Source organism: Anas platyrhynchos, chromosome 34, assembly GCF_047663525.1.
Source record: "Anas platyrhynchos isolate ZD024472 breed Pekin duck chromosome 34, IASCAAS_PekinDuck_T2T, whole genome shotgun sequence".
In the NCBI taxonomy this organism is placed as follows: domain Eukaryota; kingdom Metazoa; phylum Chordata; class Aves; order Anseriformes; family Anatidae; genus Anas; species Anas platyrhynchos.
This window is the reverse complement of record NC_092622.1, coordinates 1,025,297-1,051,083: the sequence shown is the minus strand read 5'-3', so window position 1 is coordinate 1,051,083 and position 25,787 is coordinate 1,025,297. Positions and strand designations below refer to the sequence as shown.

General features: G+C 70.0%; 3 protein-coding genes across 9 annotated transcripts; 1 reads left to right on the top strand and 2 right to left on the bottom strand.

The window, feature by feature from the left end:
- Positions 1-216: 216 nt before the first annotated feature.
- FMNL3 (formin like 3) lies at positions 217-12,708 on the bottom strand. Of its 5 annotated transcripts, none has more exons than XM_038172580.2 (28): positions 12,397-12,707; positions 9,606-9,689; positions 9,437-9,517; positions 9,277-9,353; positions 8,096-8,179; positions 7,670-7,822; positions 6,896-7,004; positions 6,737-6,813; positions 6,563-6,656; positions 6,291-6,365; positions 6,063-6,173; positions 5,824-5,970; positions 5,609-5,710; positions 5,260-5,506; positions 5,070-5,138; positions 4,664-4,788; positions 4,363-4,565; positions 3,959-4,193; positions 3,799-3,867; positions 3,595-3,675; positions 3,369-3,498; positions 3,119-3,279; positions 2,186-2,287; positions 2,015-2,104; positions 1,816-1,927; positions 1,597-1,695; positions 711-745; positions 217-611 (listed from the first exon to the last, which is right to left on the bottom strand). In XM_038172580.2, the coding sequence occupies exons 1-26, from the start codon at positions 12,553-12,555 to the stop codon at positions 1,604-1,606; spliced, it is 3,069 nt and encodes a 1,022-aa protein (XP_038028508.1). In that variant the 5' UTR covers positions 12,556-12,707; the 3' UTR covers positions 217-611; positions 711-745; positions 1,597-1,603. The 5 variants fall into 5 exon arrangements, with proteins under 5 accessions (XP_038028508.1, XP_038028507.1, XP_038028509.1 ...); XM_038172579.2 differs by having other exon boundaries at positions 5,824-5,973; positions 12,397-12,706; XM_038172581.2 differs by lacking the exon at positions 1,597-1,695 and having other exon boundaries at positions 5,824-5,973; positions 12,397-12,708.
- A 641-nt stretch (positions 12,709-13,349) lies between these two features.
- Positions 13,350-16,600, top strand: TMBIM6 (transmembrane BAX inhibitor motif containing 6). Of its 2 annotated transcripts, none has more exons than XM_038172585.2 (10): positions 13,350-13,500; positions 14,842-14,940; positions 15,044-15,152; positions 15,255-15,375; positions 15,543-15,591; positions 15,674-15,771; positions 15,855-15,934; positions 16,062-16,162; positions 16,241-16,313; positions 16,456-16,600. In XM_038172585.2, exons 2-10 carry the CDS (start codon positions 14,885-14,887, stop codon positions 16,477-16,479), a joined length of 711 nt encoding a protein of 236 aa, XP_038028513.1. In that variant the 5' UTR covers positions 13,350-13,500; positions 14,842-14,884; the 3' UTR covers positions 16,480-16,600. The 2 variants fall into 2 exon arrangements, with proteins under 2 accessions (XP_038028513.1, XP_071887943.1); XM_072031842.1 differs by lacking the exon at positions 13,350-13,500 and adding an exon at positions 14,547-14,766.
- Positions 16,601-17,349: 749 nt separating this feature from the next.
- On the bottom strand, positions 17,350-25,752 carry NCKAP5L (NCK associated protein 5 like). Of its 2 annotated transcripts, none has more exons than XM_038172578.2 (12): positions 25,633-25,752; positions 22,711-22,923; positions 22,330-22,398; positions 22,180-22,218; positions 21,954-22,073; positions 21,731-21,844; positions 19,451-21,330; positions 18,893-19,055; positions 18,724-18,802; positions 18,345-18,641; positions 18,063-18,196; positions 17,350-17,899 (listed from the first exon to the last, which is right to left on the bottom strand). In XM_038172578.2, the coding sequence occupies exons 2-12, from the start codon at positions 22,810-22,812 to the stop codon at positions 17,663-17,665; spliced, it is 3,234 nt and encodes a 1,077-aa protein (XP_038028506.2). In that variant the 5' UTR covers positions 22,813-22,923; positions 25,633-25,752; the 3' UTR covers positions 17,350-17,662. The 2 variants fall into 2 exon arrangements, with proteins under 2 accessions (XP_038028506.2, XP_071887940.1); XM_072031839.1 differs by lacking the exon at positions 25,633-25,752 and adding an exon at positions 24,210-24,319.
- Positions 25,753-25,787: the final 35 nt, after the last annotated feature.

Genomic DNA, 25,787 nt, shown 5'->3' with positions numbered 1-25,787 from the left:
GGGAAAAGGGGGGTTTGATGGGGGGGGCCGCACACCAGGACCCCCCCACCCTAAAAAAAAATAAGACACCATCAGCGTAAAAGACTCCTGGGTATATTTCACATGTACAAAAAGTCACGGGGAGGGGGATGGGGATGGGGGGGGGGGCAACAGGGCATGGGAGGGGGCCATCCTGCCCCCCCCCCCCCATCACCCCCCCAGCCTGGCTTTGGTCCCTTTTTGTGTTTTTTTTTTTTGGTGTTTTTATTAATTTTTGGCAATTAGTGTTCATCAGTGGTCAAAGTGACGAGCGTGGGGGGGGGGGCACCATCCCCTGTCCCCCCCCCCACTGTGGTCCCAGTGGCTTCAGGGAGATGAGAGCCTGGGGATGGGGACCCCCAACCCCACAGCCCCCCCCCCATGTCCCCCTTCCACTACCCCCCCCCCAGCACCAGGAGCAGGATTTGGTCCCTGCTTGGCTTTGAGGGGGGGAGGAGAAGCCCCCAGATTATTTTTTTTTTGGGGGGGGGACAAGGAGGGGTGGATGCTGCCCTCGAGGATGAGGACGGTGGCACCGGGGTGTCCCCCCCCCACCCTAAGGGGTTCCAGGGGATGGAGGCGACCGGCGGGACCTGGGGGGGGTCAGAAGGAGGTGATTTTGGGGGGGGGGGGTGATGGGGGCAATAGGGCCGCTGTGCCCCCCCCCCCCCCCCATAGTGTCAGGGCCTTACCCTGGTGTGTTACAGGCGGATCCGGCGCCTCCGGGCTGGGGGGGGGGGGAGAGAAAACAGCATCAGGGGCAGCCCTGGTGGGGGGGGAGGCAGCCCCGGGATCCGGTACGGCACGGGGATCCCCCCCCTGCTGGGAGCCCAGCCTTGAACTGGGATCCGGTGCTGTACTGGGATCTGCTGCTGGGATCCCATATTGCACTGGGATCTGCTACTGGGAGCTGGCAGCGTGCTGGGATCCCTCCTGCCCTGGGATCCACTGCTGGGATCCCATACTGGTCTGGGATCCGGTATCATGCTGGGATCCCCTATTGCACTGGGATCCACTGCTGGGATCCTGTACTGCCTTGGGATCTGCTACTGGGACCCGGCCAGTGCCCAGCTTTGCACTGGTGGGATCTGGTGTCCCACTGGGACCCTGTGCTGGGATCCAGTGTTTGACCAGGACCCTGTGCTGGGATCCAGCTTTGCACCGGGACACGGTGCTGGGATCTGGTGTTCTACTGGGACCCTGTGCTGGGATCTAGTGTCCCATGGGGACCCTGTGCCGGGATCCAGTGTCCCACTGGGATCCTGTGCCGGGATCCAGCTTCGCACCGGGACACAGTGCTGGGATCCAGTGTTCTACTGGGACCCTGTACTGGGATCCAGTATCCCACAGGGATCCAGTGCCGGGATCTGGTGCCATGCCCTGTACCAGACCCCAGCGTTGTGCCGGAGAGCCCCGGGGTGACCACATGCAGGGAGGGCTTGGGGAAGGGGGCATGCAGGGCTCTGGGGGGGGGGGGTGCATGCAGGGCTCTGGGGGGTGCATGCAGGACTCTGGGGGGTGCATGCAGGGGTTTTTTTTGTTTTTTTTTTGGGGGGGGCCGGGCATGCACGGCCGTACCTGGGGGCTAACAGCTGGACTCGTCGTGGTGGGACGGGTCGCAGAAGAAGCGCGAGCCCCGCTTGGCGGTGCGGGCGGTGAAGGGGACGCTCTTCAGAGCTGCATTTTTTGGGGGGGGGGGCACGGGGCCGGGGGCACAGAGACACCATCAGCCCCTCTCGTGGGAATGCCAGAGGGTTTTTTGTTTTTTTTTTGGGGGGGGGTCTGGGGGGGTCGTACCGGTGATGATGTCCTCGATGGTGCCGTCCTTGCCCTCGTAGACGGGGCGGTGATCCTTGGCCTGGCGCCGCCGCAGCTCCGCGATCAGCTCCTGCTGCTGCCACTTGTTGCGCTGCGAGAGGGCCCCCCCCCAATATCAGAGACCCCCGAAACACGTCAGAGACCCCCCCCCAAAAAAAAGCCCCTGGCCCCCACTCACCTTCTCCTGCTTCTTCGCCTCCTGCGCCAGCATCTTCTCCCGCATCACCTCCTCCTGCTTCTTCCTCGTCTCATTCTCCTGCTCCGCGTCCTGCCGCAGCGAGGGGGTGGCACTGGGGGCCAGCCCTCCTCGAGACCCCCCCCCCCCAGCCCCTCCTGACCCCCCCCGTACCTTGTAGGAGCGGATGAAGCGGACAAAGACGGGGAAGAACACGGACGGGGGGGTGGTCTTGGGGCTCTCGCCGAAATACCGCACCACCGTGTTGTAGGCGTCCTGGCACGGGGACGGGTGGTGAGGGAGGGGCTGGGTGTGCCCCCCCCCCCCGGCTCCCCAGAGGTGTGCAACGGGCGTGCAAAGCCACGTGTGCACAAGGAGCATGCAAAGGCAGGAGCACACGAGGAGCGTGCAAAGCCACGTGTGCACAAAGGGGTGTGCAAAACCAGGTGTGCACAACAGGTGTGCAAAGCCAGACTTGCACAAGGGGTGTGCAAAGCCAGGAGTGCACAGCAGGCATGCAAAGCCACGTGTGCACAAGGAGCATGCAAAGCCAGGTGTGCATGAGGGGCATGCAAAACCAGGTGTGCACAGAGTGTGCAAAGCCAGGCGTGCACAACGGGCATGCAAAGCCAGACTTGCATGAGGGGTGTGCAAAGCCAGGTGTGCACAACAGATGTGCAAAACCAGGTGTGCACAATGGGCATGCAAAGCCAGGTGTGCACAACAGGCGTGCAAAGCCAGGGTTGCACGAGGGGTGTGCAAAGACAGGCATGCACAATGGGCATGCAAAACCAGGTGTGCACAAGAGGCGTGCAAAGCCAGGTGTGCACGAGGGTTGTGCAAAGCCCAGCATGCATGAGTAGCGTGCAAAGCCAGGTGTGTGCACAGCAAGAAGTCCACAGGGAGCACACCAAGCGAGGCGTGCACGAGGGGCACGCATGCGTGCAAAGCAGAGCGAGGCGTGCAGAGCACGGCACGCACGTGGGCGTGCAAAGCGAGGCGAGCACACCGGGGCAGGCAAAGCGGCGCACACACACACACGAGGCACGGCACACGCGTGCCCGGGGAGGTGGGGGGGGGGCGTGCAGAGGGGCTGAGCGCCCCCACCTCAGCCGTCCGCGCGTCCTTCTGCAGCCGCTCCAGCTTGCCCTCGCTGGCGGCCAGGAAGGTTCGCAGGACGCCGTTCTCGTGCAGCCCACACTCGCGGCGCAGCAGCTCCATGCCCCGGCCCAGCTCCTTGACGTCCAACAAGACGTTCTCCAGGGACACTGCGGGGACAGGGAAGGCTCAGGGTGACCCCCGAGGGGTGGCTGGAGGTGGTTTGGAGGGGGATGCACAAAATTTCGGGGGGGGGCACCTGCGGCTGCCTTCTCCACGAAGTGCAGCTCCTGCCAGAAGGTGGCCAGCTCGGGGTACTTCTCCCGCACCGTCAGCGCGATGAAGTGCAGCAGCGTCATCTTCCTGTCCGTGGATTTGGTGTCCAGGAGCTGCGGGGCCACACAGGGGTATTATGGGGTGTAAGATGGGACCCCCCCACACCCCCAAACACCCCCTGCACAGCCCCAGGGGAGGGGGCCCCTCACCAAGTCCAGGCTCTGCAGCTTGAAGCCGTAGACGGCGCCGCGCTTGCTGCTGTTCATGTAGTTGCCCAAAGCCAAGATGATCTGCAGGGGTGAAGCACAGGGGACGGGACGGGGGGGTCAGGGAGGAGCCTCCCCAGCCCCAAACGGGACTTTTGCACCCAGCTATGGCGAGGCTGAAGGGCGAGGACCCCCCCCCGTGCCCACCTCCAACATGTGCTTCAGCTTCTGGGAGGATTTAACGGAGGCCGATGCCGCGATGATGGCATTGAGCTGCTGCAGGGGGGGCACAGGATAAGGGAGAAGGGGCTCAGCGGGGTGTGGGGCCGCGGTGGGACCCCTCGGGGCGCCCTCCCCGGCTCATTACCGGTGTCAGCATCTGCAGGTTTTCGGCGAAGTTGCCCAGGAAGGCCATGATGGCCATGCGCTGGGGCAGCCTCTCCACCTTGCTGAACTGCAGCATGAAGCGGTCCTCGTCCGCCAGCTCCTCCAGCGGCTTGCGCTCCCGCTCGTACTGCCGCAGCGCCTTCACCTCCGCCTCCGTGGGCAGGAACCTCATCAGGCACTCCACGAAATCCACCGGCAGCGTCGCCAGGTCGAACCTGCCCCAAAAATTGCCATCGGGACCCGGACGCCCCCTTCTCCCCGCGCCATCGCCCCGCATGCGTTTGGCACCGTGGCGCTCTCCGTGCGCCACCGGACCGCGTGAGTTTGGCACCGTGGCGCCGCGACCGGACCCCTCGGCCCCCACCCCAACCCCGCTGCCCGTACGTGTGGATGGCCCTGCAGATCTCCTCGGTGCCTCGGCCGGCTTTGCGCAGGGTGATGGCCAAATTTTTGGCCCTGTTGGCCTCCAGCAGGGTCACCTTGCTGGCGGCTTTGTGCGACGCCTTGTTCTTGGCGCACACCAGGTCGAGCGCCGGGCCCTGCGCCTTGGTCTTGAAGAGCTCCTCGAAACGCTCCAGGTCCAGGTCCTGCGGGGGTGGGGGGGATTTTGGGGGCTCAGCGGTGCCACCGGCGTCCCCCCGCCACCACCCTGATTTTCTCCGAGCCGCTGTGGCCCCGGGCTCACCTCCAGCACCCGCTCGTCGTCCAGCTCGCTGAACACCGTCCCGCTGATCTGGTTGGGTTTCAGCGCCGTCCAGTTGAAGACGGGCAGCCGGAATTTGGTCTTGATGGGCTTCTTGATCCGGATGGCTGCCGGGGGCACGCAGGAGCCGGCTCAGCCTCCCCCGGGGCAGGGGGATGCATCCCGAGCCCACCCTGAGCCACCCAGCCCCGGAGAAGCAGTCCCCACGCTGTCCCCTTGCCCTGGGCCACCCGACCCCATTGTCCTTGTCCCCATGGTCCCTGCACCTTCCCTGTCCCCGTTTCCACAGTCCCTGAACCCTCCTTGTCCCCACAGCTCCTGGACCCTCCCCATCCTCGTCCCCATTCACCCTCCCCGACCCCACAACCCCTGCTCCCTCCCCACCTACCCGAGAGCCCAACGGTGAGGGCGATGGAGGGAGAAGCCCCGGGCAGCGGGGGGGCCGGCGGGCACTTGCCTGCAGTGGGACAAGGGGGTGACACCACGCCCAAGGATGGCTGTCCCCATTTGGGGTCCCCAGCCCCAGGGACACCCCAATTTGGGGCCTATCCCAGCTCCCCCCCCCTTCCCATCCTCACCTGGCAGCGGGGGCGCAGGGGGCGGCAGGGGAGGTGGAGGAGGCGGCGGGGGGGGCGCAGCCTCGGGGGGAGGCAGGACGGGGACCCTCGGGGCCTCATCCAGAGCTTGGGGCTCGGATTGGGGAGGGGGCTCGACGCCCAGCACGGGGGGGGGCTCGGAGCCGTAGCGCCGCCGGAAAGCCTCGTCCTTCTCCTTGATCATCCGCCGCAGCGTGTGCACCTGGTGGCTCGTGTGCTCGTAGGTCTCCTGGGGAGGGGGGCAGGGGGGGACACCACAAAATCAGTCGGGGTCAGGGAGGAGGGGGAGAAGATCGGGACCCTTCCCCCTTTTTTCCCCCCTCCCACGCACCTTGACCGCCTCCAGCTCCTTCTCCCGCTGCAGCAGCTGCTTCTCCAGCTCCGCCACCCGCATCATGTTCTCGTTCTCCAGGTCCAGCAGCTTCTCCGTCAGCTGCCGGGGGGGGACACGCAGCCGTGGACCACGGGATCACCCCCCTGGCCACCTCCAACCCCTCCCAGGCACAAAAACCGGGCCCTTCGGGGCACCCCGTGTGGCTGACGTACGTGGGACAGGTGCTCCTCCAGCTCCTCCACCTTCTCCAGGGCCACGTTTTTGGTCTCGGCGTCCTCCAGCAGCCCCCCGACATCGAAGACGTTGTCCAGGTACGCCTGGATCTGCACCTGCAGCTTCTCGCTCTCCGTGTGCCTCGACTTCTGCGGGCAGGGGACGGCGTCGAGGGCTGGGGGACTCCTCACGGAGATGGGGGGGCACCTCCAGAGACCCTAAATCCACCCCCAGGTACCTGTAGGAACTCCTCGAGCCCCAGCTTGGTGAACTCGTACTGGAGGTGCACGCGGAAGTTCATGTCCTCCACCGAGTGCACCACGATGTTGATGAACTGCATGCAGGCCACCTGCAAGGCAGGGCTGCGTCAGGGGGGGGGCCGGGAGCCCCTGACCCATCCTCCTGCCCCCCACCCCCTTTAACCCCCAGCACAGCCCCGGGGATGTCCCGGGGACGGGCAGGGTACCATGAAGTCGATGCTGCTGTCCTCGTTGCGGAAGTAATCCATGAGTCGCTCGAAGCGGTGCTTCTCCTTGCACACCTGGGAGGAGGTGGGTGGAGGAATTTGCACGGCCGCCGCCCCCCAGCCCGGCTGCTTCCAGCCTCCCAAACCCAGCCCTGGCCTCGTTTTTCCCATTCCCCCTGATCCTGGCTCTCCCATCCCAGCTCCACGCCGACGTCCCCCGCTCTCCCTGCTCGTCCCCAACCCCGCTTGGCATTTCCCGGCTCCGTCCTCACCTCCTTGAAGTTGTCGAAGGCCGCCAGGATGATCTCGTGGCCGCCCCTCACCAGGCACACGGCCGCCAGCAGCTCCAGCACCAGCGCCTTGGTCCTGGGGCACGGCAGAGCCATCGTCCCCAGCCGGCGGCGGAGGGGAACCCCGCGCCTGCCCTGGGCACCCCCAACCCTTACCTGGGATTCTTGTTGTTGAGGCTCAGGGCGATCTCGTTGACAGCGTGGGGGTGGGACATGACCAGGTTGAAGCCGTACTGGGGGGGGGGAAAGGAGCGGGGATGAGGCAGCAGCCCCGGTGCAGGCAGCGGCGGCACCCCCAGGGGCACCCACCCGTACCTGGTAGTTCATGATGGCACGCAGGCACATGATGCAGAGGTGGACGTCGTCCTTCTGGCTCACCAGGCGCGAGTTCTTCAGCGCCTTGCGGCTCGGCAGCGTCCCGTAGCTGGGGGGGGGGACACACACGCACGGTGACGGTGAGCAGGGGGGGACCCCGGCGCTGCCGGTGCCGCGCCGCGTCCCGGAGCACCCGGCGGTGCCCGGGGCCACGCACAGGAGATGGGGACAGGACCACGGTGGGGACGGCGAGGGGACCGCGGGGCTTTTTTTTTGGGGGGGGGGCAGAGGCAGAGAGAAGTGGCTGGAGCGCGAGAGGGACAGAGGCACGGAGCAAAAGTGCTGCCCGTACTTACCCGGCGAGCGGCGAGGCGGGCGCAGAGGACAGAGAGAGAGAGCGCAGCCAGAGAGGCGAGCGGGCCCGGCCCTGCGGGCAGAGACACGGGCACGTTACCCGGGGGCAGAGCGAGAGCGAGAGGAGAGGAGAGACAGCACGGCTGCAGCAGAGCAGGGGGACCGGGGGGGGACCATGGATGGACCTCGGGCAGGATGGGGACACGGGGACGGGGGGGGGACAGGCGGTGCCGTGCTGCTGCGGGCACGGAGGGCACGGCACACGCTGCGGCACGAGGGGTCGCAGCGCGGTGCAGAGCGCAGGGTGCGGGCACCGTGGGCACCGTGGGCATGGCACGGGCAGCAGCATTCGGCCACGGCACGGGGTGCTGGGCACGTGCCCCCCCCCGGCTGGCCGGCAGCCCCCGGTTGGGTACGTACCGTAGGGCGGTCTGGCGGGCAGAGCGGGCCAGGCTGCTGGCAAAGGGGGCAGGCAGGGCACTGGGGTGCTGCAGATCCTCAATGGATCTGCTCCAGGCTCTCAGCTTCTCCAGCGCGCCGTCCTCGCCGCCTTCCAGGCCCTCAAAATCAAACCTGGGTGGGACACGCACGAGAAGGGGAACGGGGGGGGGGGAATGGGGGGGGGGAAAGGTGGGGACGGGGGCGGCTTTGGCGCGGGAGCGGCACAGCCACCGGAGCAAGCGCTGAAGCGGAGGCAGCGCGGCAGCAGCGGGGCGAGGAGGGGGCTGAGCACCCCGTGCCCCCCCTGGGGACAGGGCAAAGCGCCGGCCCGCAGCCAGGAGCCATCTCAGCAGGCACCCGGTCCCTCCGCACCCCCCCCGGGGCGAAACCGAGCCCCCTACTCACATGACGGCGCACTGAGCGAAGGACAGGTAGTTCACCAGCACGTCCAGCCCCTTGTTCTCATCGTTGAGGAACTCACGCACCCACCTGCGGCCGCACGCAGCAGTCAGAGCCCGGGGGGGGCTGATTACACCCCAAAACCATGCCCCGAAACCATGCCCTGAACCAACGGGGGCACCCCAAAAACACAGAGAGGGTCCCGGGGGCTCCCCGGCACCGATGGTGGGTGCAGCCCCCCCATGCTATCACCCACGGCAGCACCCTTGGGGCGTTATCTGCTGGCTGCAGGGGGGGGAGGGCTCAGCACCAGGCGGGAAACCAACCCCACAGCCTGGTGCTCGGCACCGGGAGCCCGGTGGGGGGCACGGAGAGCACCGGGGGGCACGCGCGTGTGTGTGTGGGGGGGGCACGTGCTGGGGGCTCGGGCGTGCACGGGGTGTGCGTGGATGGAGGTGCACGAGGACGCAGAGCAGCACAGAGGACCAGGACGCGTTGGTTGGGGTTGGGGTTGGGGGGGGTGTCGGTGCCCGGCCCCACATCCCCGTGCGTCCCCGTGCGTCCCCGTGCGTCCCCACGCCGCGTGCCGCTGGGCGGTGAGTCAGGGCGCAGCTGGAGCAGCCGGGGCCGCGCGGCCGCCTATTTCCTGCCGGCCCCAGCCCCTCGCCCCAGCGCGTTTCCTGTCTGAGGCTGCTGCTATTTTCGGGCCGCGGGTGGGGGAGAGCCGAATCCCGCAGCCGCTCGGGGGCCGCCGCGGGGGCGCAACCCGGCACGTGCGCCAACCCCCCCGAGCATGCGGGCACGGACGGGGAGGTCCCCACCGCCCTCCGGTCCCCAGCCCTTTGGTCAACCCCATTTCCATCCATCCTCGGGGCTCCCCCATAGGGTTGGGGGGGCTGTAGGGTGGGTGCCGAGCCCCCCGGTGCCGGGGAGGAGCCGGGCAGGATTTGGCCGCGCTGCTTGGCGCAGGGCGTCAGCGCCGCGTCCCATCCGTCCCGGCATCCGCCCCCGGGACCTGCCCTCGGCACGGCCCAGCAGGAACCAGCCCAGTTCCTGCACCGGCTCCGACTTCCCCTGCAGCTGCAGCACCCCCGTGCCATGCTCCCCCCCCCGGCACCCTGCGCTTTCACCCCCCCCCCCCCTCCCCAAAAAAAAATAAAAATCCCTTCCTTGCGCCCCGCGCTCACCCGATGTGGTTCGTCCTCAGGCTGATCTCCAGCTCGCGCAGGACCTTGGTGGACTCCTGCACCCTCCTCCTGAATTTCTGTGGGCAGAGCAAGCCCTGAGCCGTGCCGCCCCCCCTTTTTACCCCCCCCATCACACCCCCGCAGCCCCCCAGCCCCTCACCTTCCTCGTGACACCGGGGTCCAGGAAGCTCTGCAGCTTCTGGATGTAGGCGTGGGGGGGGCTCTTCACCTGGAACCGCTCCTGGGGAGGGACGGGGGGAGATGGGGACATTGGCACGGCCCCGCAGCCCCCCCCCCCCGGCCCCACAGCCCCCCCCAAGGCCCCGCACCTGGTCACAGATGAGGTCCCATTTCTTCTCATTGTCGTACTGCCGCAGGAGCCGGGCTTTGTCCGGGGGCAGGTTCATGGAGCTCTGGGGACACAGCGGGGGCTGCTCAGGTCACCGCATCCCACGGTGGGGACAAAGGGGGCAAGACGGGGCCGTTGCCCCCCAGCCTGAGCCACGCGGGACCTGTGGCACCCAGGGCCACCAGCCCCAGGATGTGGCTTTTGTTGGTGACAGACTCGTGCCACCCACGAGCCCACGGCATTCCCGCAGCGACCCCACGGCACCCAGCCCCATGGCACGGCCAGGGCGCACCGCGGGTAGCGCTGGGGCACGGGGACACAGTGACACGGGGACACGGTGACACGAGGACATGGGGACACGTGCCCCACAGCCCCAAATTTCCCCAGCACCACCACCAACCAAGTTTCCTGCCTGCGTCTGCTTCCGCGCCGGCAAACCGCAGCCTCCGGCACGCCGACCGCGGCGCCGGCACGGCCGGGCCGGGGCTCTCCCGGGTGCCAAGAGGGACCTGGGGACCCGCTGGCACAAGGACATGGCCCGCGGTGACGGTGTTGGCAAGGATGAGCTGGGAAAAACGAGGTGCCACGGTGGAAACGATGGGTGCCGGGGGTGCCGGATGGCTGCGGGTGCCGTTCTGTTGGGTGCTGCCACCCTTTTGGGTGCTGTCACCCCCCTCGGGTGCTGCCACCGAGCCAAGGTGGCTGGCGGGCAGGGCCGTTAGCCGAATCCAGCCGCCACCGCAGCGGGGAGGTGCCAGCGCTCCACCCGCCCCGTGGCAGCTAAAATTATCCCTTCCCGGCCCCGAGGAGCTGCAGGAAACAGGGGCAGAGCCTGGGCGAGGCTCAGCACCCCCGGGACAACCCCACGGGGATGGGGACGGGGACGGGGACCCCGGCGCCTCCACCAAACGTGCCCTTGGCGAGCCGGGACGGGAACGGGGCCGGTGCCTCCCTCCCCACGGGGCCACTCTCATTTCGCTCCCGCCGCCGCCTGCAAAATTGTAGGGCCCAGCCCGACACCCCCGCAGCGCCTCCCACCCAGTCCCCGTCCCCCCCCCCTCAAGGCTCCGAGCCCTCCCCGGGCAAAGGGACCCCCAGGGACAGAGCCGAGGAGGGGCCGGGGGCCCGGCTGGGGGCTGCGGGGGCTTTGAAGCTCGAGCGCCTTCGCCGCCCGTTCCCGCTGCTCCGCTTCCTGCCTTTGTGGTGGGAGCGGGGCCGCTCCCGGCCGGGGCACTTCCTTCACCCCCACCCTCCCTAAAAGTCTCCCCCCAACACGGCTGAGCCGGGATGGAGCCCCCCGGGATGGGGACGGAGCCCCCAAAGGATGGGGATGAACCGGGGCCAGGGGTTGCGTGGGGACAGAGCCCAGCTGGGGGCGGGCAGGGGGGGGACACCTGGGGATGGGGACAGGGCTGGATCCTGGTCCCGGTGCTGCCGCCCCATCCCACGGGGAAATCTTCTCCTCCCAACGGCAGCAGGAGGACGGCGAGGGGCAGCCGGGGTGGCACAGACAGGGTGGCACCGCAGAACCCATGGGTGAAGCCCCCACGGCCGTGCCCCCACCCCGGTGCCAACGGGGACCCTGGTGCCATCCCCATGCGCCCAGCAGGATGCGCCCCCCCCAGCCCCATGGGGACCAGCCCCAAGGGTGCTGGGCTGAGCCACGGCCCCGTGTGCCACCGGGAGCTGGGGGCACGGCCCCGTTACCCATTGTGTGTCCCCCCCCCCAGTGTCCCCCAGTCCTGGCTGCTGCAGCCCAGAGCCCCACGGGGCCGCGCTCGGCATTTCCTGCCCGCCACGGCTTCCGTTCACCACGGCCACCACCGGGCCCGGGGCTGCGATGGCTTTTGGGGACACGGGGACAGAGCCAGGCACCGGGGACACGCGCCCCGGTTGTCACACGGCCACGGTGTCCCCGAAGCCGCCCGCTCCCCGGTACCGTATCCGGGGACACCTTGGCGCAGGTAACCCCAAACCCCCAACTGTGGGGCCACCCCACTGTGCAGGACGGTGGCACTGGTGGCCACTGGTGGCCCACGGTGGCCAGTGGTGGCCCACACCCCCCGTTATCCGCTGGCACCACCAAACGGGGGCCACACCACGGGGATACGGCACGGCCACGGCACGGTGCCAGGACAGGGGACAGCGGGGAGCCGGGGGGGGGACACCACACCTTGATGGGGTCCCCGTCACCGGTACGGCCCCGGTGGCCACCGGGGGGCTTTTAAGGCTGGGGGGGGCCACGTAGGGCATGGCACCCCCGTGCCCCTGGGAACCCCACAGCCCTGGGGACCCCGTACCCTTGGGGACCCCAAACTTTTGGGGACCCCACGCCCCTGGGGACCCCAAACCCCGGGGTTCCACCGTCCCCACGGGGCTTTCCCGGAGAAATTCCCGGCACGGGGCGTGGGTGGCAGAGCCCCCCCCCCCCCTCCCCGGTGCCCCGGGAGAGGCGTCACCCCCGAGGGGCCGTCCCGGGCCGGGGTTCCCCCGGGGCTGTCCCCTTCGGTGCCGCAGCCGCTGCCCCCCCCCGGCTGCTCCTACCGGGCTCCGGTGGCGGCGGGGGGGGGTCCCCGGTGGCTCCGTCCCACCCGCGGCTCCCCGGGGCTCGTCCACGCGGGGAGAACCGGGGGCAGGAGGGGGGTGAGGGGAGCACCGGGAGGGAGCAGCAGGACCGGGGGGGGAATTACCGGGACCGGAGGCGGAGGGGGGGGGGGCACCGGGAGAGGGTTGGGGGGGGTTGGGGGGGGTGTCGGGGATGGGGGGCTCACCAGCACCATGGCGAAGCGCTCCTCCAGCTCGCACGGCTCCGGCATCGGCATCTTCCCGGGGGCCAGCAGCCCCCCGGGGGAGGCGGGGGAGGCGGCGGCGACCGCCACTCCCGGGCCCCGGGACAGCGGCTCCCCGTCCGCGCTCTCCACGTTCCCCATCCCCAGCCCCGGGGCGGCTCGGGGAGGCTCAGCGAGGCCCTAGCCCAGCCCAGCCCAGCCCAGCCCAGCCCAGCCCAGCCCAGCCCTGCCCGGCTCGGCTCGGCCCGGCCCGGCCCGTGCCGTCCGCCCGCCGCCGCCGCCGCCGCCTCCCGCGCCCGCCCCGGCCGCCAGGCCACGCCCCCTCGCTGTTAAACCACGCCCCCTCGCTGTTAAGCCACGCCCGTTTTCGCCAGGCCACGCCCCCTCTCCTCCAAGCCACGCCCACTCCGCCCAACCACACCCGTGCCCCGCCAGGGCGCGCCCCTCTCCGCCAGGCCACGCCCACGCCCTGGCAGGCCACGCCCACTCTTCCAGGCCACGCCCACTCTGCCAAGCCACGCCCCTTTCCGCCAGGCCACGCCCACTCCGTCGGGACACGCCCACTCCCTCGACAGGCCACGCCCCTCTCATCCAAGCCACGCCCACTCCACCCAGCCACACCCGTGCCCAGCCAGGCCACGCCCCTCTCCGCCCGGCCACGCCCCCTCCGCCAAACCACACTCGTGCCACGCCCACGCCCCACCAGGCCACGCCCCTCTTGTACTAGGCCACGCCCCCCTTCTCGCCCCGCCTGCAATCCCCCGTCTCGCCGCCAGGGTGCGCACAAGAGCACCGAGCAAGCGGCCGGCGCCCATTGGCCCGGCCTCGCCCAACGAGCCCCGCGCGGGGAGGGGGGGCGGGACGAATCCCATCCAATAGCAGCGCTCGGGCGCGGCCGCTGACCAATGAGCTTCGGCAGCGTCTCTCCCACCTCCCCCCGCCCCGCCCCTCCTTGAGCGACGGGCGGAGGACCAATGGGAAGAGGCGGAGGGCGGGACTTGGGGTGGAGGCAGCCAATGGGAGGCGGGGGGCGGGGCGCAGTGAGGAGCGTTCGAGGCCTGGCACGGACGGCGGAGCGCGGCGCAGGTGAGGGCCGGGGGGGGGGGGGGGGGGTAGGGACCGGGCCCCGGTAACGGCCCCGGAGCCCCTGAGGCGGTTTTGGGACGCGGGGGGGGCTCGGAGCCCCCCTACAGCACCGGGGGGGCCGGGGCTGGGCAGAGCTGAGCCCCCCCGGGGCCTTTCCGGGGGGCCGGGGCCGCCCCCTCGCAGCTGGGCCCAGGGCGGCGGGGCCGGGACCGGGACCGGGACCGGGAACGGGGGCGGGGGTCAGGGAACGGGAACGGGAATGGGAACGGGGAGTGGGATCCGGGACCGGGATCGGGATCAGGGCCGGGGTCGTTAACGGGGACCGGGAACCGGGACCGGGAACCGGGAACCGGGACCGGCGGCGGGGATCAGGGACCGGGACCGGGAACGGGGCCGGGATCGGGGAGCGGGACGGGGGTGGGGACCCGGGCCGTGGACCTGGACCTGGACCTGGACCGGGATCGGTACCGGTACCGGGATCCGATACCGGGGACCAGGACCGGGACCGGGATCCGGGATCGATCCCGGGGAATGGGAACCGGGATCGTGACCCTGGACCGGGACCGGGAGGTCGTGGACGGGGACCGGGACCGTGGGCCAGGGCCAGGAACCGAAACCGTGGCCCTGGACCGGGACCGGGACCGGGACCTGGACCGGGGCCACAAACCGGGACCGGGAACCGGGCACCGGGCCCGGGCCGCTCAGACCCAGCCCCGTGCCCAGGGGACCCCCCCCGGGGCCGCTCCTTTCGGTTTGGTGCGGGGCGGGGGGGGGCAGCGGCGGGGCCGGGGCGGGCACCGGGTAAAGGTCGCCCGGCAGCGCCCGGCCCTGGGTGGTGGCACCGGGAGCACCGGGACCTCGGTGGGAACCCCGGAGAAAAGCCCCGGGAGTGGGAAAGAGCCCCCAAAACCAACCGGGAGCCCCCCCCCGAGCCCCCCACCCGGTTCCCGGGCCCGGTTTCGCTTTCTCCCTTGTAAACAGGACCCGGATGGGAACCGGAGGCCCCCGGGGGGGGAACCGGGTGGCTGCTGGGGACGGCATTAGGGCCGCTAATGGGGGCCTGGCACAAAGCCGCTTTCCAGCTGCCTCCGGAGCCCCCCCCGGGGCTCGGGGCCTCTCCCGGGGCCGCCCCCGGTCTCGCAACAGCCCGCAAGGCTTGCACCAGCTGGGGGGGGGGCAGCCCGACGCGCTCCCCAACCCGCCCCATAAGAGAGCACGGCGGCCACGCAGCAGCTCGGGGCTCCTCCGGCACCTTGGGGGGGGGGGGTAAGGAGGGCAGGGTGTGGGTTTTGTTTTTTTTTTTTTGGGGGGGGGTCCTAAAATTCGCCTCTTTTCCTGCAGCCTGCACCTGTGCGAAGCGGTGAGCCTGCTCCCGGCTGGCACCATGAACGTCTTCGAGCGCAACATCAATTTCGATGCCCTCTTCAAGTTCTCCCACATGTGAGCAGCAGGCGGGATGGGGGGGTGGGGGCCACGCAAATCCCGTCCCCCCCCCCAAAAAAAAAAAAAACAACAGCCTCACTCGTGATCTTTTCGTCCGCAGCTCGGCCTCCACCCAGGAGCACCTGAAGAGGGTCTACGCCAGCTTCGCCCTCTGCATGCTCGTGGCAGCGCTGGGGGCGTACATCAATGTGGTCACCCACCTCTTCCAGGTGAGGGGGGGGTGAATAACGGGGGGCAGCCCCCCCCGGGAGGGCGTGGGTTGTCCCCAGGGGGTGACACCAGGCCCCCCCGGGGTCTGTCTCACCCCGCAGTTCAGCCTGCTGACCGGCCTGGGCTCCCTGGGGCTGATGATCTGGCTGACGGCCACCCCCCACAGCAGGGAGACGGAGCAGAAGAGGCTGGGGATGCTGGCTGGCTTCGCCTTCCTGACGGGTAGGTGGGGGCCTGGCAGCACCCCAAATCTGAGAAATTTAGCGGGGGGGGGACGACAAGAGGACTGGGTGGCCCCAAAATCGCTCCGCTGCCTCTCCCTGGGGTCAGAAACCAAGGTGGGGGGGAGGAGAGACCCGAAATCCTAACGCCCTGCTCTGCCCTTCCAGGCATCAACCTGGGGCCCCTCCTGCAAATGTGCATCGCCATCAACCCCAGGTAGGCGCAGTCCCCCTAAAACGTCCCTAAACCCCCCCAAAATGTCCCCAGGGCCCTTCTCACCCCCTTGGCTCTCTCCTAGCATCATCCCCACCGCCTTCCTGGGCACCGCCACCGTCTTCGCCTGCTTCTCGCTCAGCGCCCTTTACGCCCGGCGCCGCAGCTTCCTCTACCTGGGAGGTGAGAGGGGCGGGGGGGGGCCTCATTTGGGGCTGGGGGGTGCCCCCCAAACGGGGCCTGACTTCGCTGCTCGCTCTCGGCAGGTTTCCTGCTCTCCGGCCTCACCCTGATGCTCCTCTCCTCCCTGGTTAACGCGTTCGTGGGCTCCGCCTGGCTCTTCACGGTGAGTCCGACCTCACACCGACCTCCCCCAAAGCCAGGAGCCATCTCCGGACCCCCCCCCAGAGCGCAGACATGGCCCCCCCAGGATGGGATCCCCCCATTTAACACCTTTTTTCCCTCCCCGCCAGGCCAACCTCTACCTGGGGCTGATGCTCATGTGCGGCTTCGTGCTCTTCGACACGCAGCTCATCATCGAGAAGGCGGAGAGCGGCGACAAGGATTACATCTGGTGGGGGCCGGGGCCGGATTTGGGAGGGGAGGGGATGAGCCAGGACCCCCCCTAAACGCCCCCGCTCTGTCCCCGCAGGCACTGCGTGGATCTCTTCCTCGACTTCGTCAACATCTTCCGCGAGCTCCTGATGATCCTGGGCATGAACGAGGTGGGTGCGGGGCCCCAGGTTCGTTTTTGGGGGACACTCGAGATCCCCAAGCTGATTTTAGGGGGGTGGGACAGCACGATGGGGACAGGGGCCGCGTTCCCAGCGGTGACGGCTGCCTCTCCTCCCTCTCCTCCTCTCGCAGAACAAGAAGAAGGAGAAGAAATGAAGCTGCCCCGCGTCCAGGTGGAGCTGTCCCCGCCCCGCTCCCCGTCCCCACCCCGTCCCCGACCCTTCTCCGGTTCATTAAAGGGGTTTTGTGCTTGCTGCCGATGAAAAGCAGCCCAGAAGCTTTCGCACCTTGTGGATTTTTTTTTTTTTTTAATTTTTTTTTTTCCTCTCGTTTAGCTTTTCTTTGATTACTGAACCAGCTGATTTTGCAGATCCTGCTGGAGTTTGGCTCCCCCACAGCCCGGGCTGGCGGCCAGCAGCTGCTGGCTCCGCAGCCCGGGTTCCGTCAGGGTGATCCCGCAGCCGGGAGCTTTCGTTTTTTGGGGGGGGGGTTTCCCCCCTCTCCAACCTTTCAGGCACCTCCCTGCCAACCCCTCGTGCATAGATCCAGGGCGTTACGCCCCAAAAGGTGGCTGCGAGCCCCTCCTTGTGCCATCGGGGGGGGGGGGGCAAAGGGCCACCACCACCCCCCCAGCTGCCCTATGGGGCTGAGCACCTGAAGCCAAACCCCCCCCCACCCCCCCGGAGGAGCCTCTCCTTCAGCACCAGTGCCAAGAAACACGATGGAAAAGAACTCAGCCTCCAGCAGGTCTGCCCCAGCGCTGACTGTAATTCCTTTTCCCCCCCCCCTCTCCTTTTAACCCCCCCCCCCCGTGCGCAGCCCCGCTGCCGCACGCTCGGACTGTGAAGACGACGGTGTTTGGATTCAGAGCTCTATTAAAAAAATGAAAGAAACGGCCCTGCTTCGGCTTTGTACACCCAAATAATTCCATAAAACGCTCGGGTTTCAACCCCTCAGCCCTGGGGGGGGCACTGTGAATCCGGGGGGGGGGCTCAAAGTTGAGAGATGACAGCGGCTTGACGAGGATTTATATAAATAAACCAGGGGGGGCGGCTTTATTGAGTTAAAAACCCGGCAGCGGGGGCTGTACACTGCAATAGCACCATCAGAGAGAGCGTGGGGGGGGGACAAGGGGCACTGGGACCCCCCCCAAAAGGGGCAGCACCCCTAAATCGGGCCCTGCTTCCCCCCCCACTACCCCCAAATTGTGCAATGTTGCACGGGGGGGGGCGAGAAGTGGAAGCCATTCGAGTCCGACCCGGGATTTGGGGATGGGGGAGAACAGGATGGACCCGTGGAAGGGGTGAGGGAGGGGGGGGGGTTTTGGGGAGGGGGGGGCTCAGCCCTGGCTGCCGCAGGAGGAGAGGCTGTCGTAGAGCGAATCGCTGAGCGACTCCGAGTGCTCCATCCCGGGGGGGCCGCAGCCGGCGTCCCGCGACCGCGCCTCGGTGCTGCCCTCGTCCCCCACGTCCGAGGCGCTGGGGGTGCGGCTGCTGCAGGCGCTCAGGGCGGGGGGCAGCGGCGGGGGGGCCTCCGGGGATGCCCCTCGGTGCCCGGCCGGGCTGCACACGGGTGCCTGAGAGGATTTTTGGGGGGGGGGGGGGATAATGAGCAAAATAACGAGCGGAATAACGAGCGGGGCTCACCGTGCACCCCTCACCGCGCTATTTACATCCTTAAAACCACGGCCACCCCCACCCTAATGGGACCCCAATTTCAGTGCCCCCCCCTCAACTTACCAGCGCAGGCCGGTGCAGCCCCTCCAGCCCCCCGGGGGGGCAGAGGAAGGGGTCGGTGTTGCCGCAGGCTTTGGCGTTGGGGAAGGTCCAGTTCTTGCTCTGCTGGACGCGCCGCGGCTTCTCGGCATCGGCGTCTGCGGCGAAAAGAGACCGGGGGGGGGTCAATACCAACAAAACCACCCCCTCCCCAAATTATAAGACCCTCCCCGCTGCACCGGTGAGCACCTTGCAGCATCGGGGGGGGTCTCACACGGCCACCGGGTGACCCGCTGGGACACGCACCTTGGGGACAGCCCCGGTGGCTGTGAGCGCCGGGGGGGCCGGCGGCGCGGCAGGGGGCCCCGGTGCCGCGGTGTTTGCCGGGCACCAGCAGCTCCTCCACGCTGGGCACCTCCCGTTCCAGGGTCCGAGCTTTCCGGGGCACTTTGGTGAGGGCTGCCGGCCTCCCCGGCACCGCACCGGGCAGCGGCTCCGGGCGCCCGCGGGGTTTTGGGGTGCTCTTCGTGGGGACCCCTCCATAATCCGGGGGTGGGAAGGTCCCGATGCCGCTGTCCAGGGTCCGCGTCAGGGAGCCGCACGCTGTGGGGACACAAAAAGGTGTGAGGGATGAGGAGAAGCCCCAAAAATACCCAAGGGATCCCCCCCGGTGATGGCAACTTGCCCGCGAAGTGCTGCGCCGTCCCCGATTCGGAGAGGCTCTCGTCCGACGGCAGCTCGTCCCGCAGCCCCACGTCGGGCACCTGGGGCGAAAAAAGAGAGGGTGAGCCCCCAGGGAGCTGGGATGGATGGAGAGAGGTGAGGGGTGGGGATTTGGGTGGGGGGGTCCCAACCTTCTCCGGGGGGTCCTGGCAGCCCCGCAGGTGGCCCACGATCCCGTTGCGGGGCGGCCGGCAGAGCCGGGGGTCTTTGGCGTCGGGGGAGACCCGCTGGAAGTCACACAGGTCCCGCTTGTGCTCCAGGCGGCTCTCGTAGGACACGTCCTTCCCGTCCACCCTGGGGACAAGGGGGCAGCGGGAGGGACGTTGGGGACCCCCCCCCCAGCACCCAGCACCCCCATACTCAGCACCCAACCCCTGTACCCACGCTGTCCCTGTTCCCAACCCAATCGCATCCCCAACCCTGTCGCCCCCCTCTCCTTCCCTCCATGGTGTCCCCAAGCCCACAGTGTCCCCAAGCCCACGGTTTTCCCAATGCCCATGGTGTCCCCAAGCCACCAGTGTCCCTGTTCCCAACCCAATCGCATCCCCAACCCTGTCGCCCCCTTCTCCATCCATCCATGGTGTCCCCAAGCCCTTGGTTTTCCCAAAGCCCCCAGTGTCCCCAAACCCCCGGTGTCCCCAAACCCCCGGTGTCCCCAGCTCCCCGTTGGCTTTGGGGCCACCCCTGACCTGTTGAGCAGCTGCTGCATGAAGTTCTCGGCCGTCACCTCCTGGTACATCACCTGCAGCTGCCCGGGGCTGCGCTCGGGACCGGCACCGCGTGCCCGGGGCCGTCCTTTCTCCAAAGCCAAACCGTGGAGGAAAGCCTGCTCCTCCTGCAGCGCCTTGCGCAGGTCCTCCGCCTTCTCCATCAGCTTGGAGATGTTCAGGCTCTCGGCCTCCAGTTTTCGGGCGGCCAACTTCACCTCCCTCCGCAGGGGTGCCGGAGCCCCGGACCATTCCCGACCCCGTGCGCCCTCGGCGCGGCGGCTGAGCGCCGGCAGCTTGCTGCGCCGCAGCCCGAACCAACTGGCCAAGCCCCCGGCCGGTTTGACCTTCACCTCCGCCGCCGGCGCCCGCTCCTGCCCCTGCAGCCTCAGCACGTTCTCCTCGATGCCCTTCATCACCTTCTCCTCGATGGCCGAATGCCCGGCGGCCCCCGCCGAAGACCCCGCGCCGAGGGTTTCGGGGCCAGATGGTGCCTTGCGGGGACCCCCGGCTGTTTTGGTGGCCCCCCCCGTTGTCACCGCCGTTGTCACCGCTGTCGTCGGAGCTGCTTTGGGCTCCTCGCCCCGGGAGGACCCCCCCGTTTTGCCGGCCGCCTTGGTGGGCAGCTTGGTGGGGCTGCCGTGGGGGCTGCGGGCAGCCTTGGCGGGGGGCGGTGGGGGGGCGCGCGGAGGGGTCCTGCCCCCGGGGGGGCGCCCCTTGCCCCCCGCTTTGCCGTGCTCGCCCATGGAGCCGGAGGAGTAGCAGCGCGCCAGGGGCTCCGCGCCGTGCGCCGGCTCGGGGTGCTTCAGGCTGCCCCCCAAACACCCCCGCGCCGGGGGTCGCGGCTCAGCCCCGTGGCCCCTTTCAGGCCTCCCGGGCCCAGGGGGGGGCTCCCGGCCGTCAGCACCCCGCAGCTTGCCCAGGGCAGCCAGGCGCTCCTTGAAGGGCAAGTAGCCCGGCTCGGGGGGCTTCTTCCCGGGGCGGCGGGAGGGGGCCGAGCCCCCAGCACCACGCCGGGGGCTCGGGGGGGACGCGGCTGCTCGCTCGCCACCGGCGGGGGGGCCCACGGGCAGCGGCCCCAGGGGCTGCTCGGCTGCCTCGTAAGGGTGAGGGGGGGGGAAAACGGGGGGCTCGGGGGAGCCCGGCTCAGGGGGGGCATCGGGGGACGCGCGGCGGCTGAGCACCGGCGAGGCCTCGGGGTTGGTGCTGCGGCAGGGGATTTTGGAGGCGCGGGCGAGCTGGGGGCTGAGGCGCAGCGCCCCGGGGGGGCCCGGCAGCTTCAGCGCCTTGAGCACCTTGGAAGGGGAAGGCAAAGGGGGTGCCGCCCCCCCCCCGGGGGAAGGAAGCCCCAGGCGGGGGGAAAGAGGGGCAAAGCCCCCCTCGGGGCTCTCCTCGCACGGCGCGTAGAGCCCCAGGAAAGCGGGGTGCTCGGGGCCGCCGCCACGCTGCCGGGGGGGGGCCGGGGGCTCGCCGTTGAGGCGGCAGCACCCCCCGTCCCCCCGCAGCAGCCGCTCGGCCAAGGCGCTGAGCAGAGCCCCCCGCGGGGGGACGGCCTCCTCCGGCGACGAGCAGGGGCTCCCCTCGGCCCCCCGCCACCCCGCAGCTGCCCCCAGACCCCGCAGAGGGCAGGGGGGCCAGCCCGGTGCATCGGCCCCGGCCCGGGGTTCAGGGGAGCAGGGGGAATCGGGGGGTCCCTGGGAGTGGGGGGGTCCCGGGGGGGGTCCCAGCAGAGGGTCCGTCTCCTCCAGCTTGCGCAGCACCTCCAGGATCTGCGCTTTCTTCTTGAAGAAGGGGGAGAGGGCGTCCAGGGAGGGGGCACCAGGGCTGAGCACGGGGCTGCCCGAGGGTCCCAGCGGGGTGGCCTGTGGGGACAGGGCGCTGTCACCCCGTGGGAGTGGTGGGGGTGGGCTAGGGGGGTGCCACGGGCTTGGGGACACCAGGGGTGGAGGGGTTGGGGACAGGGATGGGACAGAACTGGGGGCAGGGACAGAACAAAGGGGTTGGGGACTGGGGACATCACAGGAGGAGCAGGGGACGCTGTGGACCTGGAGAAGGGGACACCATGGGCATGGGGACGGGGACACCGTGGGCATGGGGACGGGGACACCGCGGGCAGCCCCCACCCCATGGCAGGGGGCTCAGGGATGGGGATGTTGGGGGCTCGCAGAGGGCTCACCACGGCCTTGGGGACACCCCAAGCCTGGAAAGGGCAATGGAAATGGGGACGGTGCATGCAGGGGGGGCGGAGGCACCGGTACCCACCTCTGCCGGGGGGGCACAGCAGCCGGGGGGCAGCAAGGCGGGGGGCTCCTCGGTGGAGCCCAGCTGGGGGCTTCCTGGCACATCCAGGGACACCGGCACCGGGTGCAGCGGCAGCTGGAGGGGAGGCAGCACCAGGTTAAATGGCTGAGGGGGGGGGGCTGTGCCTCGCACCCACCCCCCGCAGCCCACCCCCAGCATTAATACAGCCCCCCCATCATGGCACCTGGGGCAGGGATCCGGCCGAGAGCTGCAGCTTCTGCTGGAAGAGGTCGCTCAGCGCCTGGTTCTGGCGCTCCAGGTCGAAGACGCGCTTCTTCAGCTTGATGCACTCCTCACGCAGGTCCTGGAATGGGGGGGGGGGGGGGGACACAACGATGGAAGCGTCACCCCAGCTCCTCCAGGACCCCCCCCCCCCACCAAGCCCTACGGACACCCCCCCAGCCACCCACCTTCTGGTTGAGCAGCGCCTGCACCACGTGGTTGGCGACCTGGGGAAAAAGAGAGGATCTTGGGGGGGGGGCTTCAGAGGGCACACGCAGCCCCGTGCCCTGGCACACGCGTGTGCCCCCCCCCCCAGCGAGCCCCAGTGCCCCCAGTACCTCATCCAGGCAGCGCTCGTAGGTCTCCCTCTGGTTCTCGTTGGCCTGAGCCAAGGCCGAGTTCTCCGCCTAGGGACAGGGAGGGGACAATTCAGGGGACGCTGCCGAGGGGCCTGGGCGCTTGGTGACCCCCCCGTGGCACCAAGGGAACCCTCCTCTGCCTGCTGGGGGCTGCACATTGGGGGACGGGGCTGTCCCCAGCTGCTCCACCCCGGGAATGGGGGCACCATGAGAAGGTGGGAGCTGTCCCCAAAGTGTCCCCAGGGCGCTGGCACCACGGCACCGTCTGCGTGGTGGCACCGGCTGCGTGGTGACACCGGCTGCGTGGTGGCACCGTCCGGGGCTGCCCGGTGGCCCCAATTCCCGCTCCCCCTCCGTTACCTCCAGCTCCCGCAGCCGCTGCAGGAGCTCCTGGCTGCTGCCGGTGTCGCCGCGTGCCGCGGGGCTCTCATCTCCCTGCGCCTCGGCCGCGCTCTCCGACATCGCTGCCTGCCAGGGGACGCAGCCGAGGCCGCCGTGTCCCCCCCTCCTGGGGCGCTGCCAGGCCCAGAATCCCCCCCCAGGACAGCGCAGACGTCCCCTCTGCAGCGTCACCTGTGGGGGACACCGGGGGCTGAGATGTCGGGGGGGGGGAACACTGGGGGTCCCGGTGCTTTTGGGGAACACCGGGGTTGGCACCGGCGTCGCCGCGCACCGGGTGGCCACGGTGGGTGCGGAGCCCGGGGCTGGCACCGGGGGGGTTCACGGAGCCCCCAGGGTGCGGAGGGGCCCCCCCGGGGGCTGGGCAGCCCGGTTACACCGGAGTTTTTCCCCCCACCCCCCCCCCTTCAAGGTGGTGCCGGTGCCTCCCCGCGCTGCTCGCCCCGGGGCCGCTCCGTGCGCGCCGGAACGCGGCCGGGCCCCGGGAACCGGGACCCGAGAACCGAAAAACGGGAACCGGGAGCCGAGAACCGAGCCCCGCGCACTCACAGCCCGCAGCTCCCGGCGGCTCCTCCCGGCTCCGTTCCCCGCAGCCCCGGGGCCGGTCCCGGCGGCGTTCCCGGTTGCATCCCGGCCCGGCCCGGCCGCGCTATTGTTGGGAGGCGGCGGCGGCACAGCTCCGCCTTCCCACCGCGGCCGGGGAGGAGCCGGGGTCGCCGCCGCCGCCGCCCCCGGTGCGCGGCTCCGCCAGCTCCGGCCCCGCAGCCCCCGGCGGGGAGAAACCGGGGAACCGGCCACGAACCGGGCAGCACCGCCCCAGGGTCCCCGTCCCCCCCCCCGGGGCACCGAGCACCCGGGGGAACCGGGAATCCTCCCCAAAAAGGGGGCTCGGAGCCCCCCAGCACCCCACGGAGCGAGGTCCCGCAGGGCACCCGGCTCTGTTTTTTGGGGGGCAGGACCCTCGGCAGGGTTGTGGGAAGAGGGGGGGGGGTCGGGACCCCCATAACCCAGGCGGAGCCAGGCGGGGATCGGGGGCCTCGGTGCCGTTTGGCTGCGGGGTCGGCACCGGGATGAGCGGAGAGGGTAAGAGGGAGGCTTTTGGGGTGCTGGTGGGTGAGGGGCCGTGCGGCCACCCCACAAAGGAGGGATTCAACCAGCAGCTCACCCCCAGCCAGGAGGGGAAGGGCCGAGCTCGGGGTGCAGCTCTCGCAGCACCTCAGCCCCCCCAGGGACCCCACGAGGCCACCCCAGACCCCGCCATCGCCATCCAGGCCGAGGCCGGGAGCAGCCGAGCCCCCCGGTGCGACCTCCGCCACCTTCTCGGCACCACGAGGGTGGCACCGGTGCCCGAAGCGTGCCCGTGTTCCCCAGCAGGGCCTGGGGGGGTTTCTCCCGAGAGCCCCCTCCCCACCACGAGGCACTGCGGGACCTCGGCCCCGCGCCCCACCACGCAGCCGCACCTCGCACGTGCCGTCCCCGTGCCGTCCCCGTGCTGTCCCTTGTGTCCCCTCTGCACCCCCGGGCTGCACGTGGTGTCCCCCCCGGCCCCTTCTCAGCCCCCCGACGCAGGAAGCGGCCCCGGGGCCAGCGGCTCCGGCTGCGTCACGGGGGGGAAGTGAGGCTCTGTCTGGAGGGGAAGAGCCGCCCGCAGCCCCCCCAAGGCCTCGCCACTGCGGCCGTTCCCTCCTTGGCACGGGGACATGGAGCGGGGACGGTGTTGGGGCAGCAGGAGGGGACAGGGACGTGGCCGCAGCAGGGCCGGGGGGGCTCGGAGCCCAGCTCGCCCTCCCCAGTCCCAGCAGGGCCCCGTTGTCACCCTGGTTTGAGGGACAGCGGCCACCGGGGACGCAGCACGTGCCCAAACCACCCGGCTGCGGGGACACCAGCACGGCGGGGAAGTGTCCCCAGCCACCCTGCTGTCCCCCAGGGTGGCCTCGGCCTGCCCCACGTCACCACCACAAATTTGGGGACACGGGGGGACGGCCCTGAGCGCCCCCAGCCCCGCCGTGCTGCTGCTGGGGTCCCTTTGGGGCAGCCGGGATGTGCTGGGGACACTGGGGACAGCTGGGAGGCGGCAGGGACAGCGAGGACACCCCGGGGACAGCCGGGATGCTCTGGGGACAAGCGGGATGCGCTGGAGGAGCAGCCTGAGGGGAGCGGGGACACCGTGGGGACACATTGGGGACACATTGGGGACACGGTGGGGACACGGTGGGGACACGGTGGGGACACGGCAGGGAGAGCCAGGATGCCCTGGGGACAGTGGGGACACGGAGGGGACAGCCAGGATGGAGCGGGGACACGCGGGTGGGATGGAGGACAGCGGGGGGGACACTGGGGATGGGGGGACACCAGGGACAGCCGGGATGTGGCAGGGGACGGGGGGGGGGACACCTCGGGGACACCTGGGAACAACGGGCAGGGGACGGCGGGGACACACCGGGGACACACTGGGGACAGCCAGGATGCACCAGGGACGCACCGGGGACAGCGGGGACACACCGGGGATGGAGGAGGCAGGCACAGGGGACAGCCGGGATGCACCGGGAGGACACCGGGGACCCACCGAGGACGCACCGGGGCGGCCGGGACGCTGCGGGGACATCCCGGGGGGGGCCAGGTCGGGCCGCCCCGCGCCTCCTCCTCCTCCTCTTCCTCCTCTTCCTCCTCCTCCCGGGGCCCGGTAGCCCCGGGGGCTGCGCTCAGAGCCCTGCCCGGCGGCGGCTCCCCCGTTCCCGGTTTCCCCCGAGCTGCGGCCCAACTTCCCCGGGGACCCGCCGGTAACGGCGGCGGCGGCTCCGTTCCGCTCCCCCCTCCCCCTCCCCTTCCTCCTCCTCCTCCTCCTCCTCCTGCCCCCCCCCAAAACCCCCCCCGCGGACTCACCGGGGGTTACGGAGGGGCGGCGGCGGCTCGGGCCGGCATGGCCGGGACCGGGCTCGGGACGGGGCCCGGGGCTGGGACCGGCGGTGATGTCATGGCTCCACCGGGCCGGCCCCGCCCTGCGCCCCCGCCGCCGCCAATCCGAGCCCGGGGGCGGG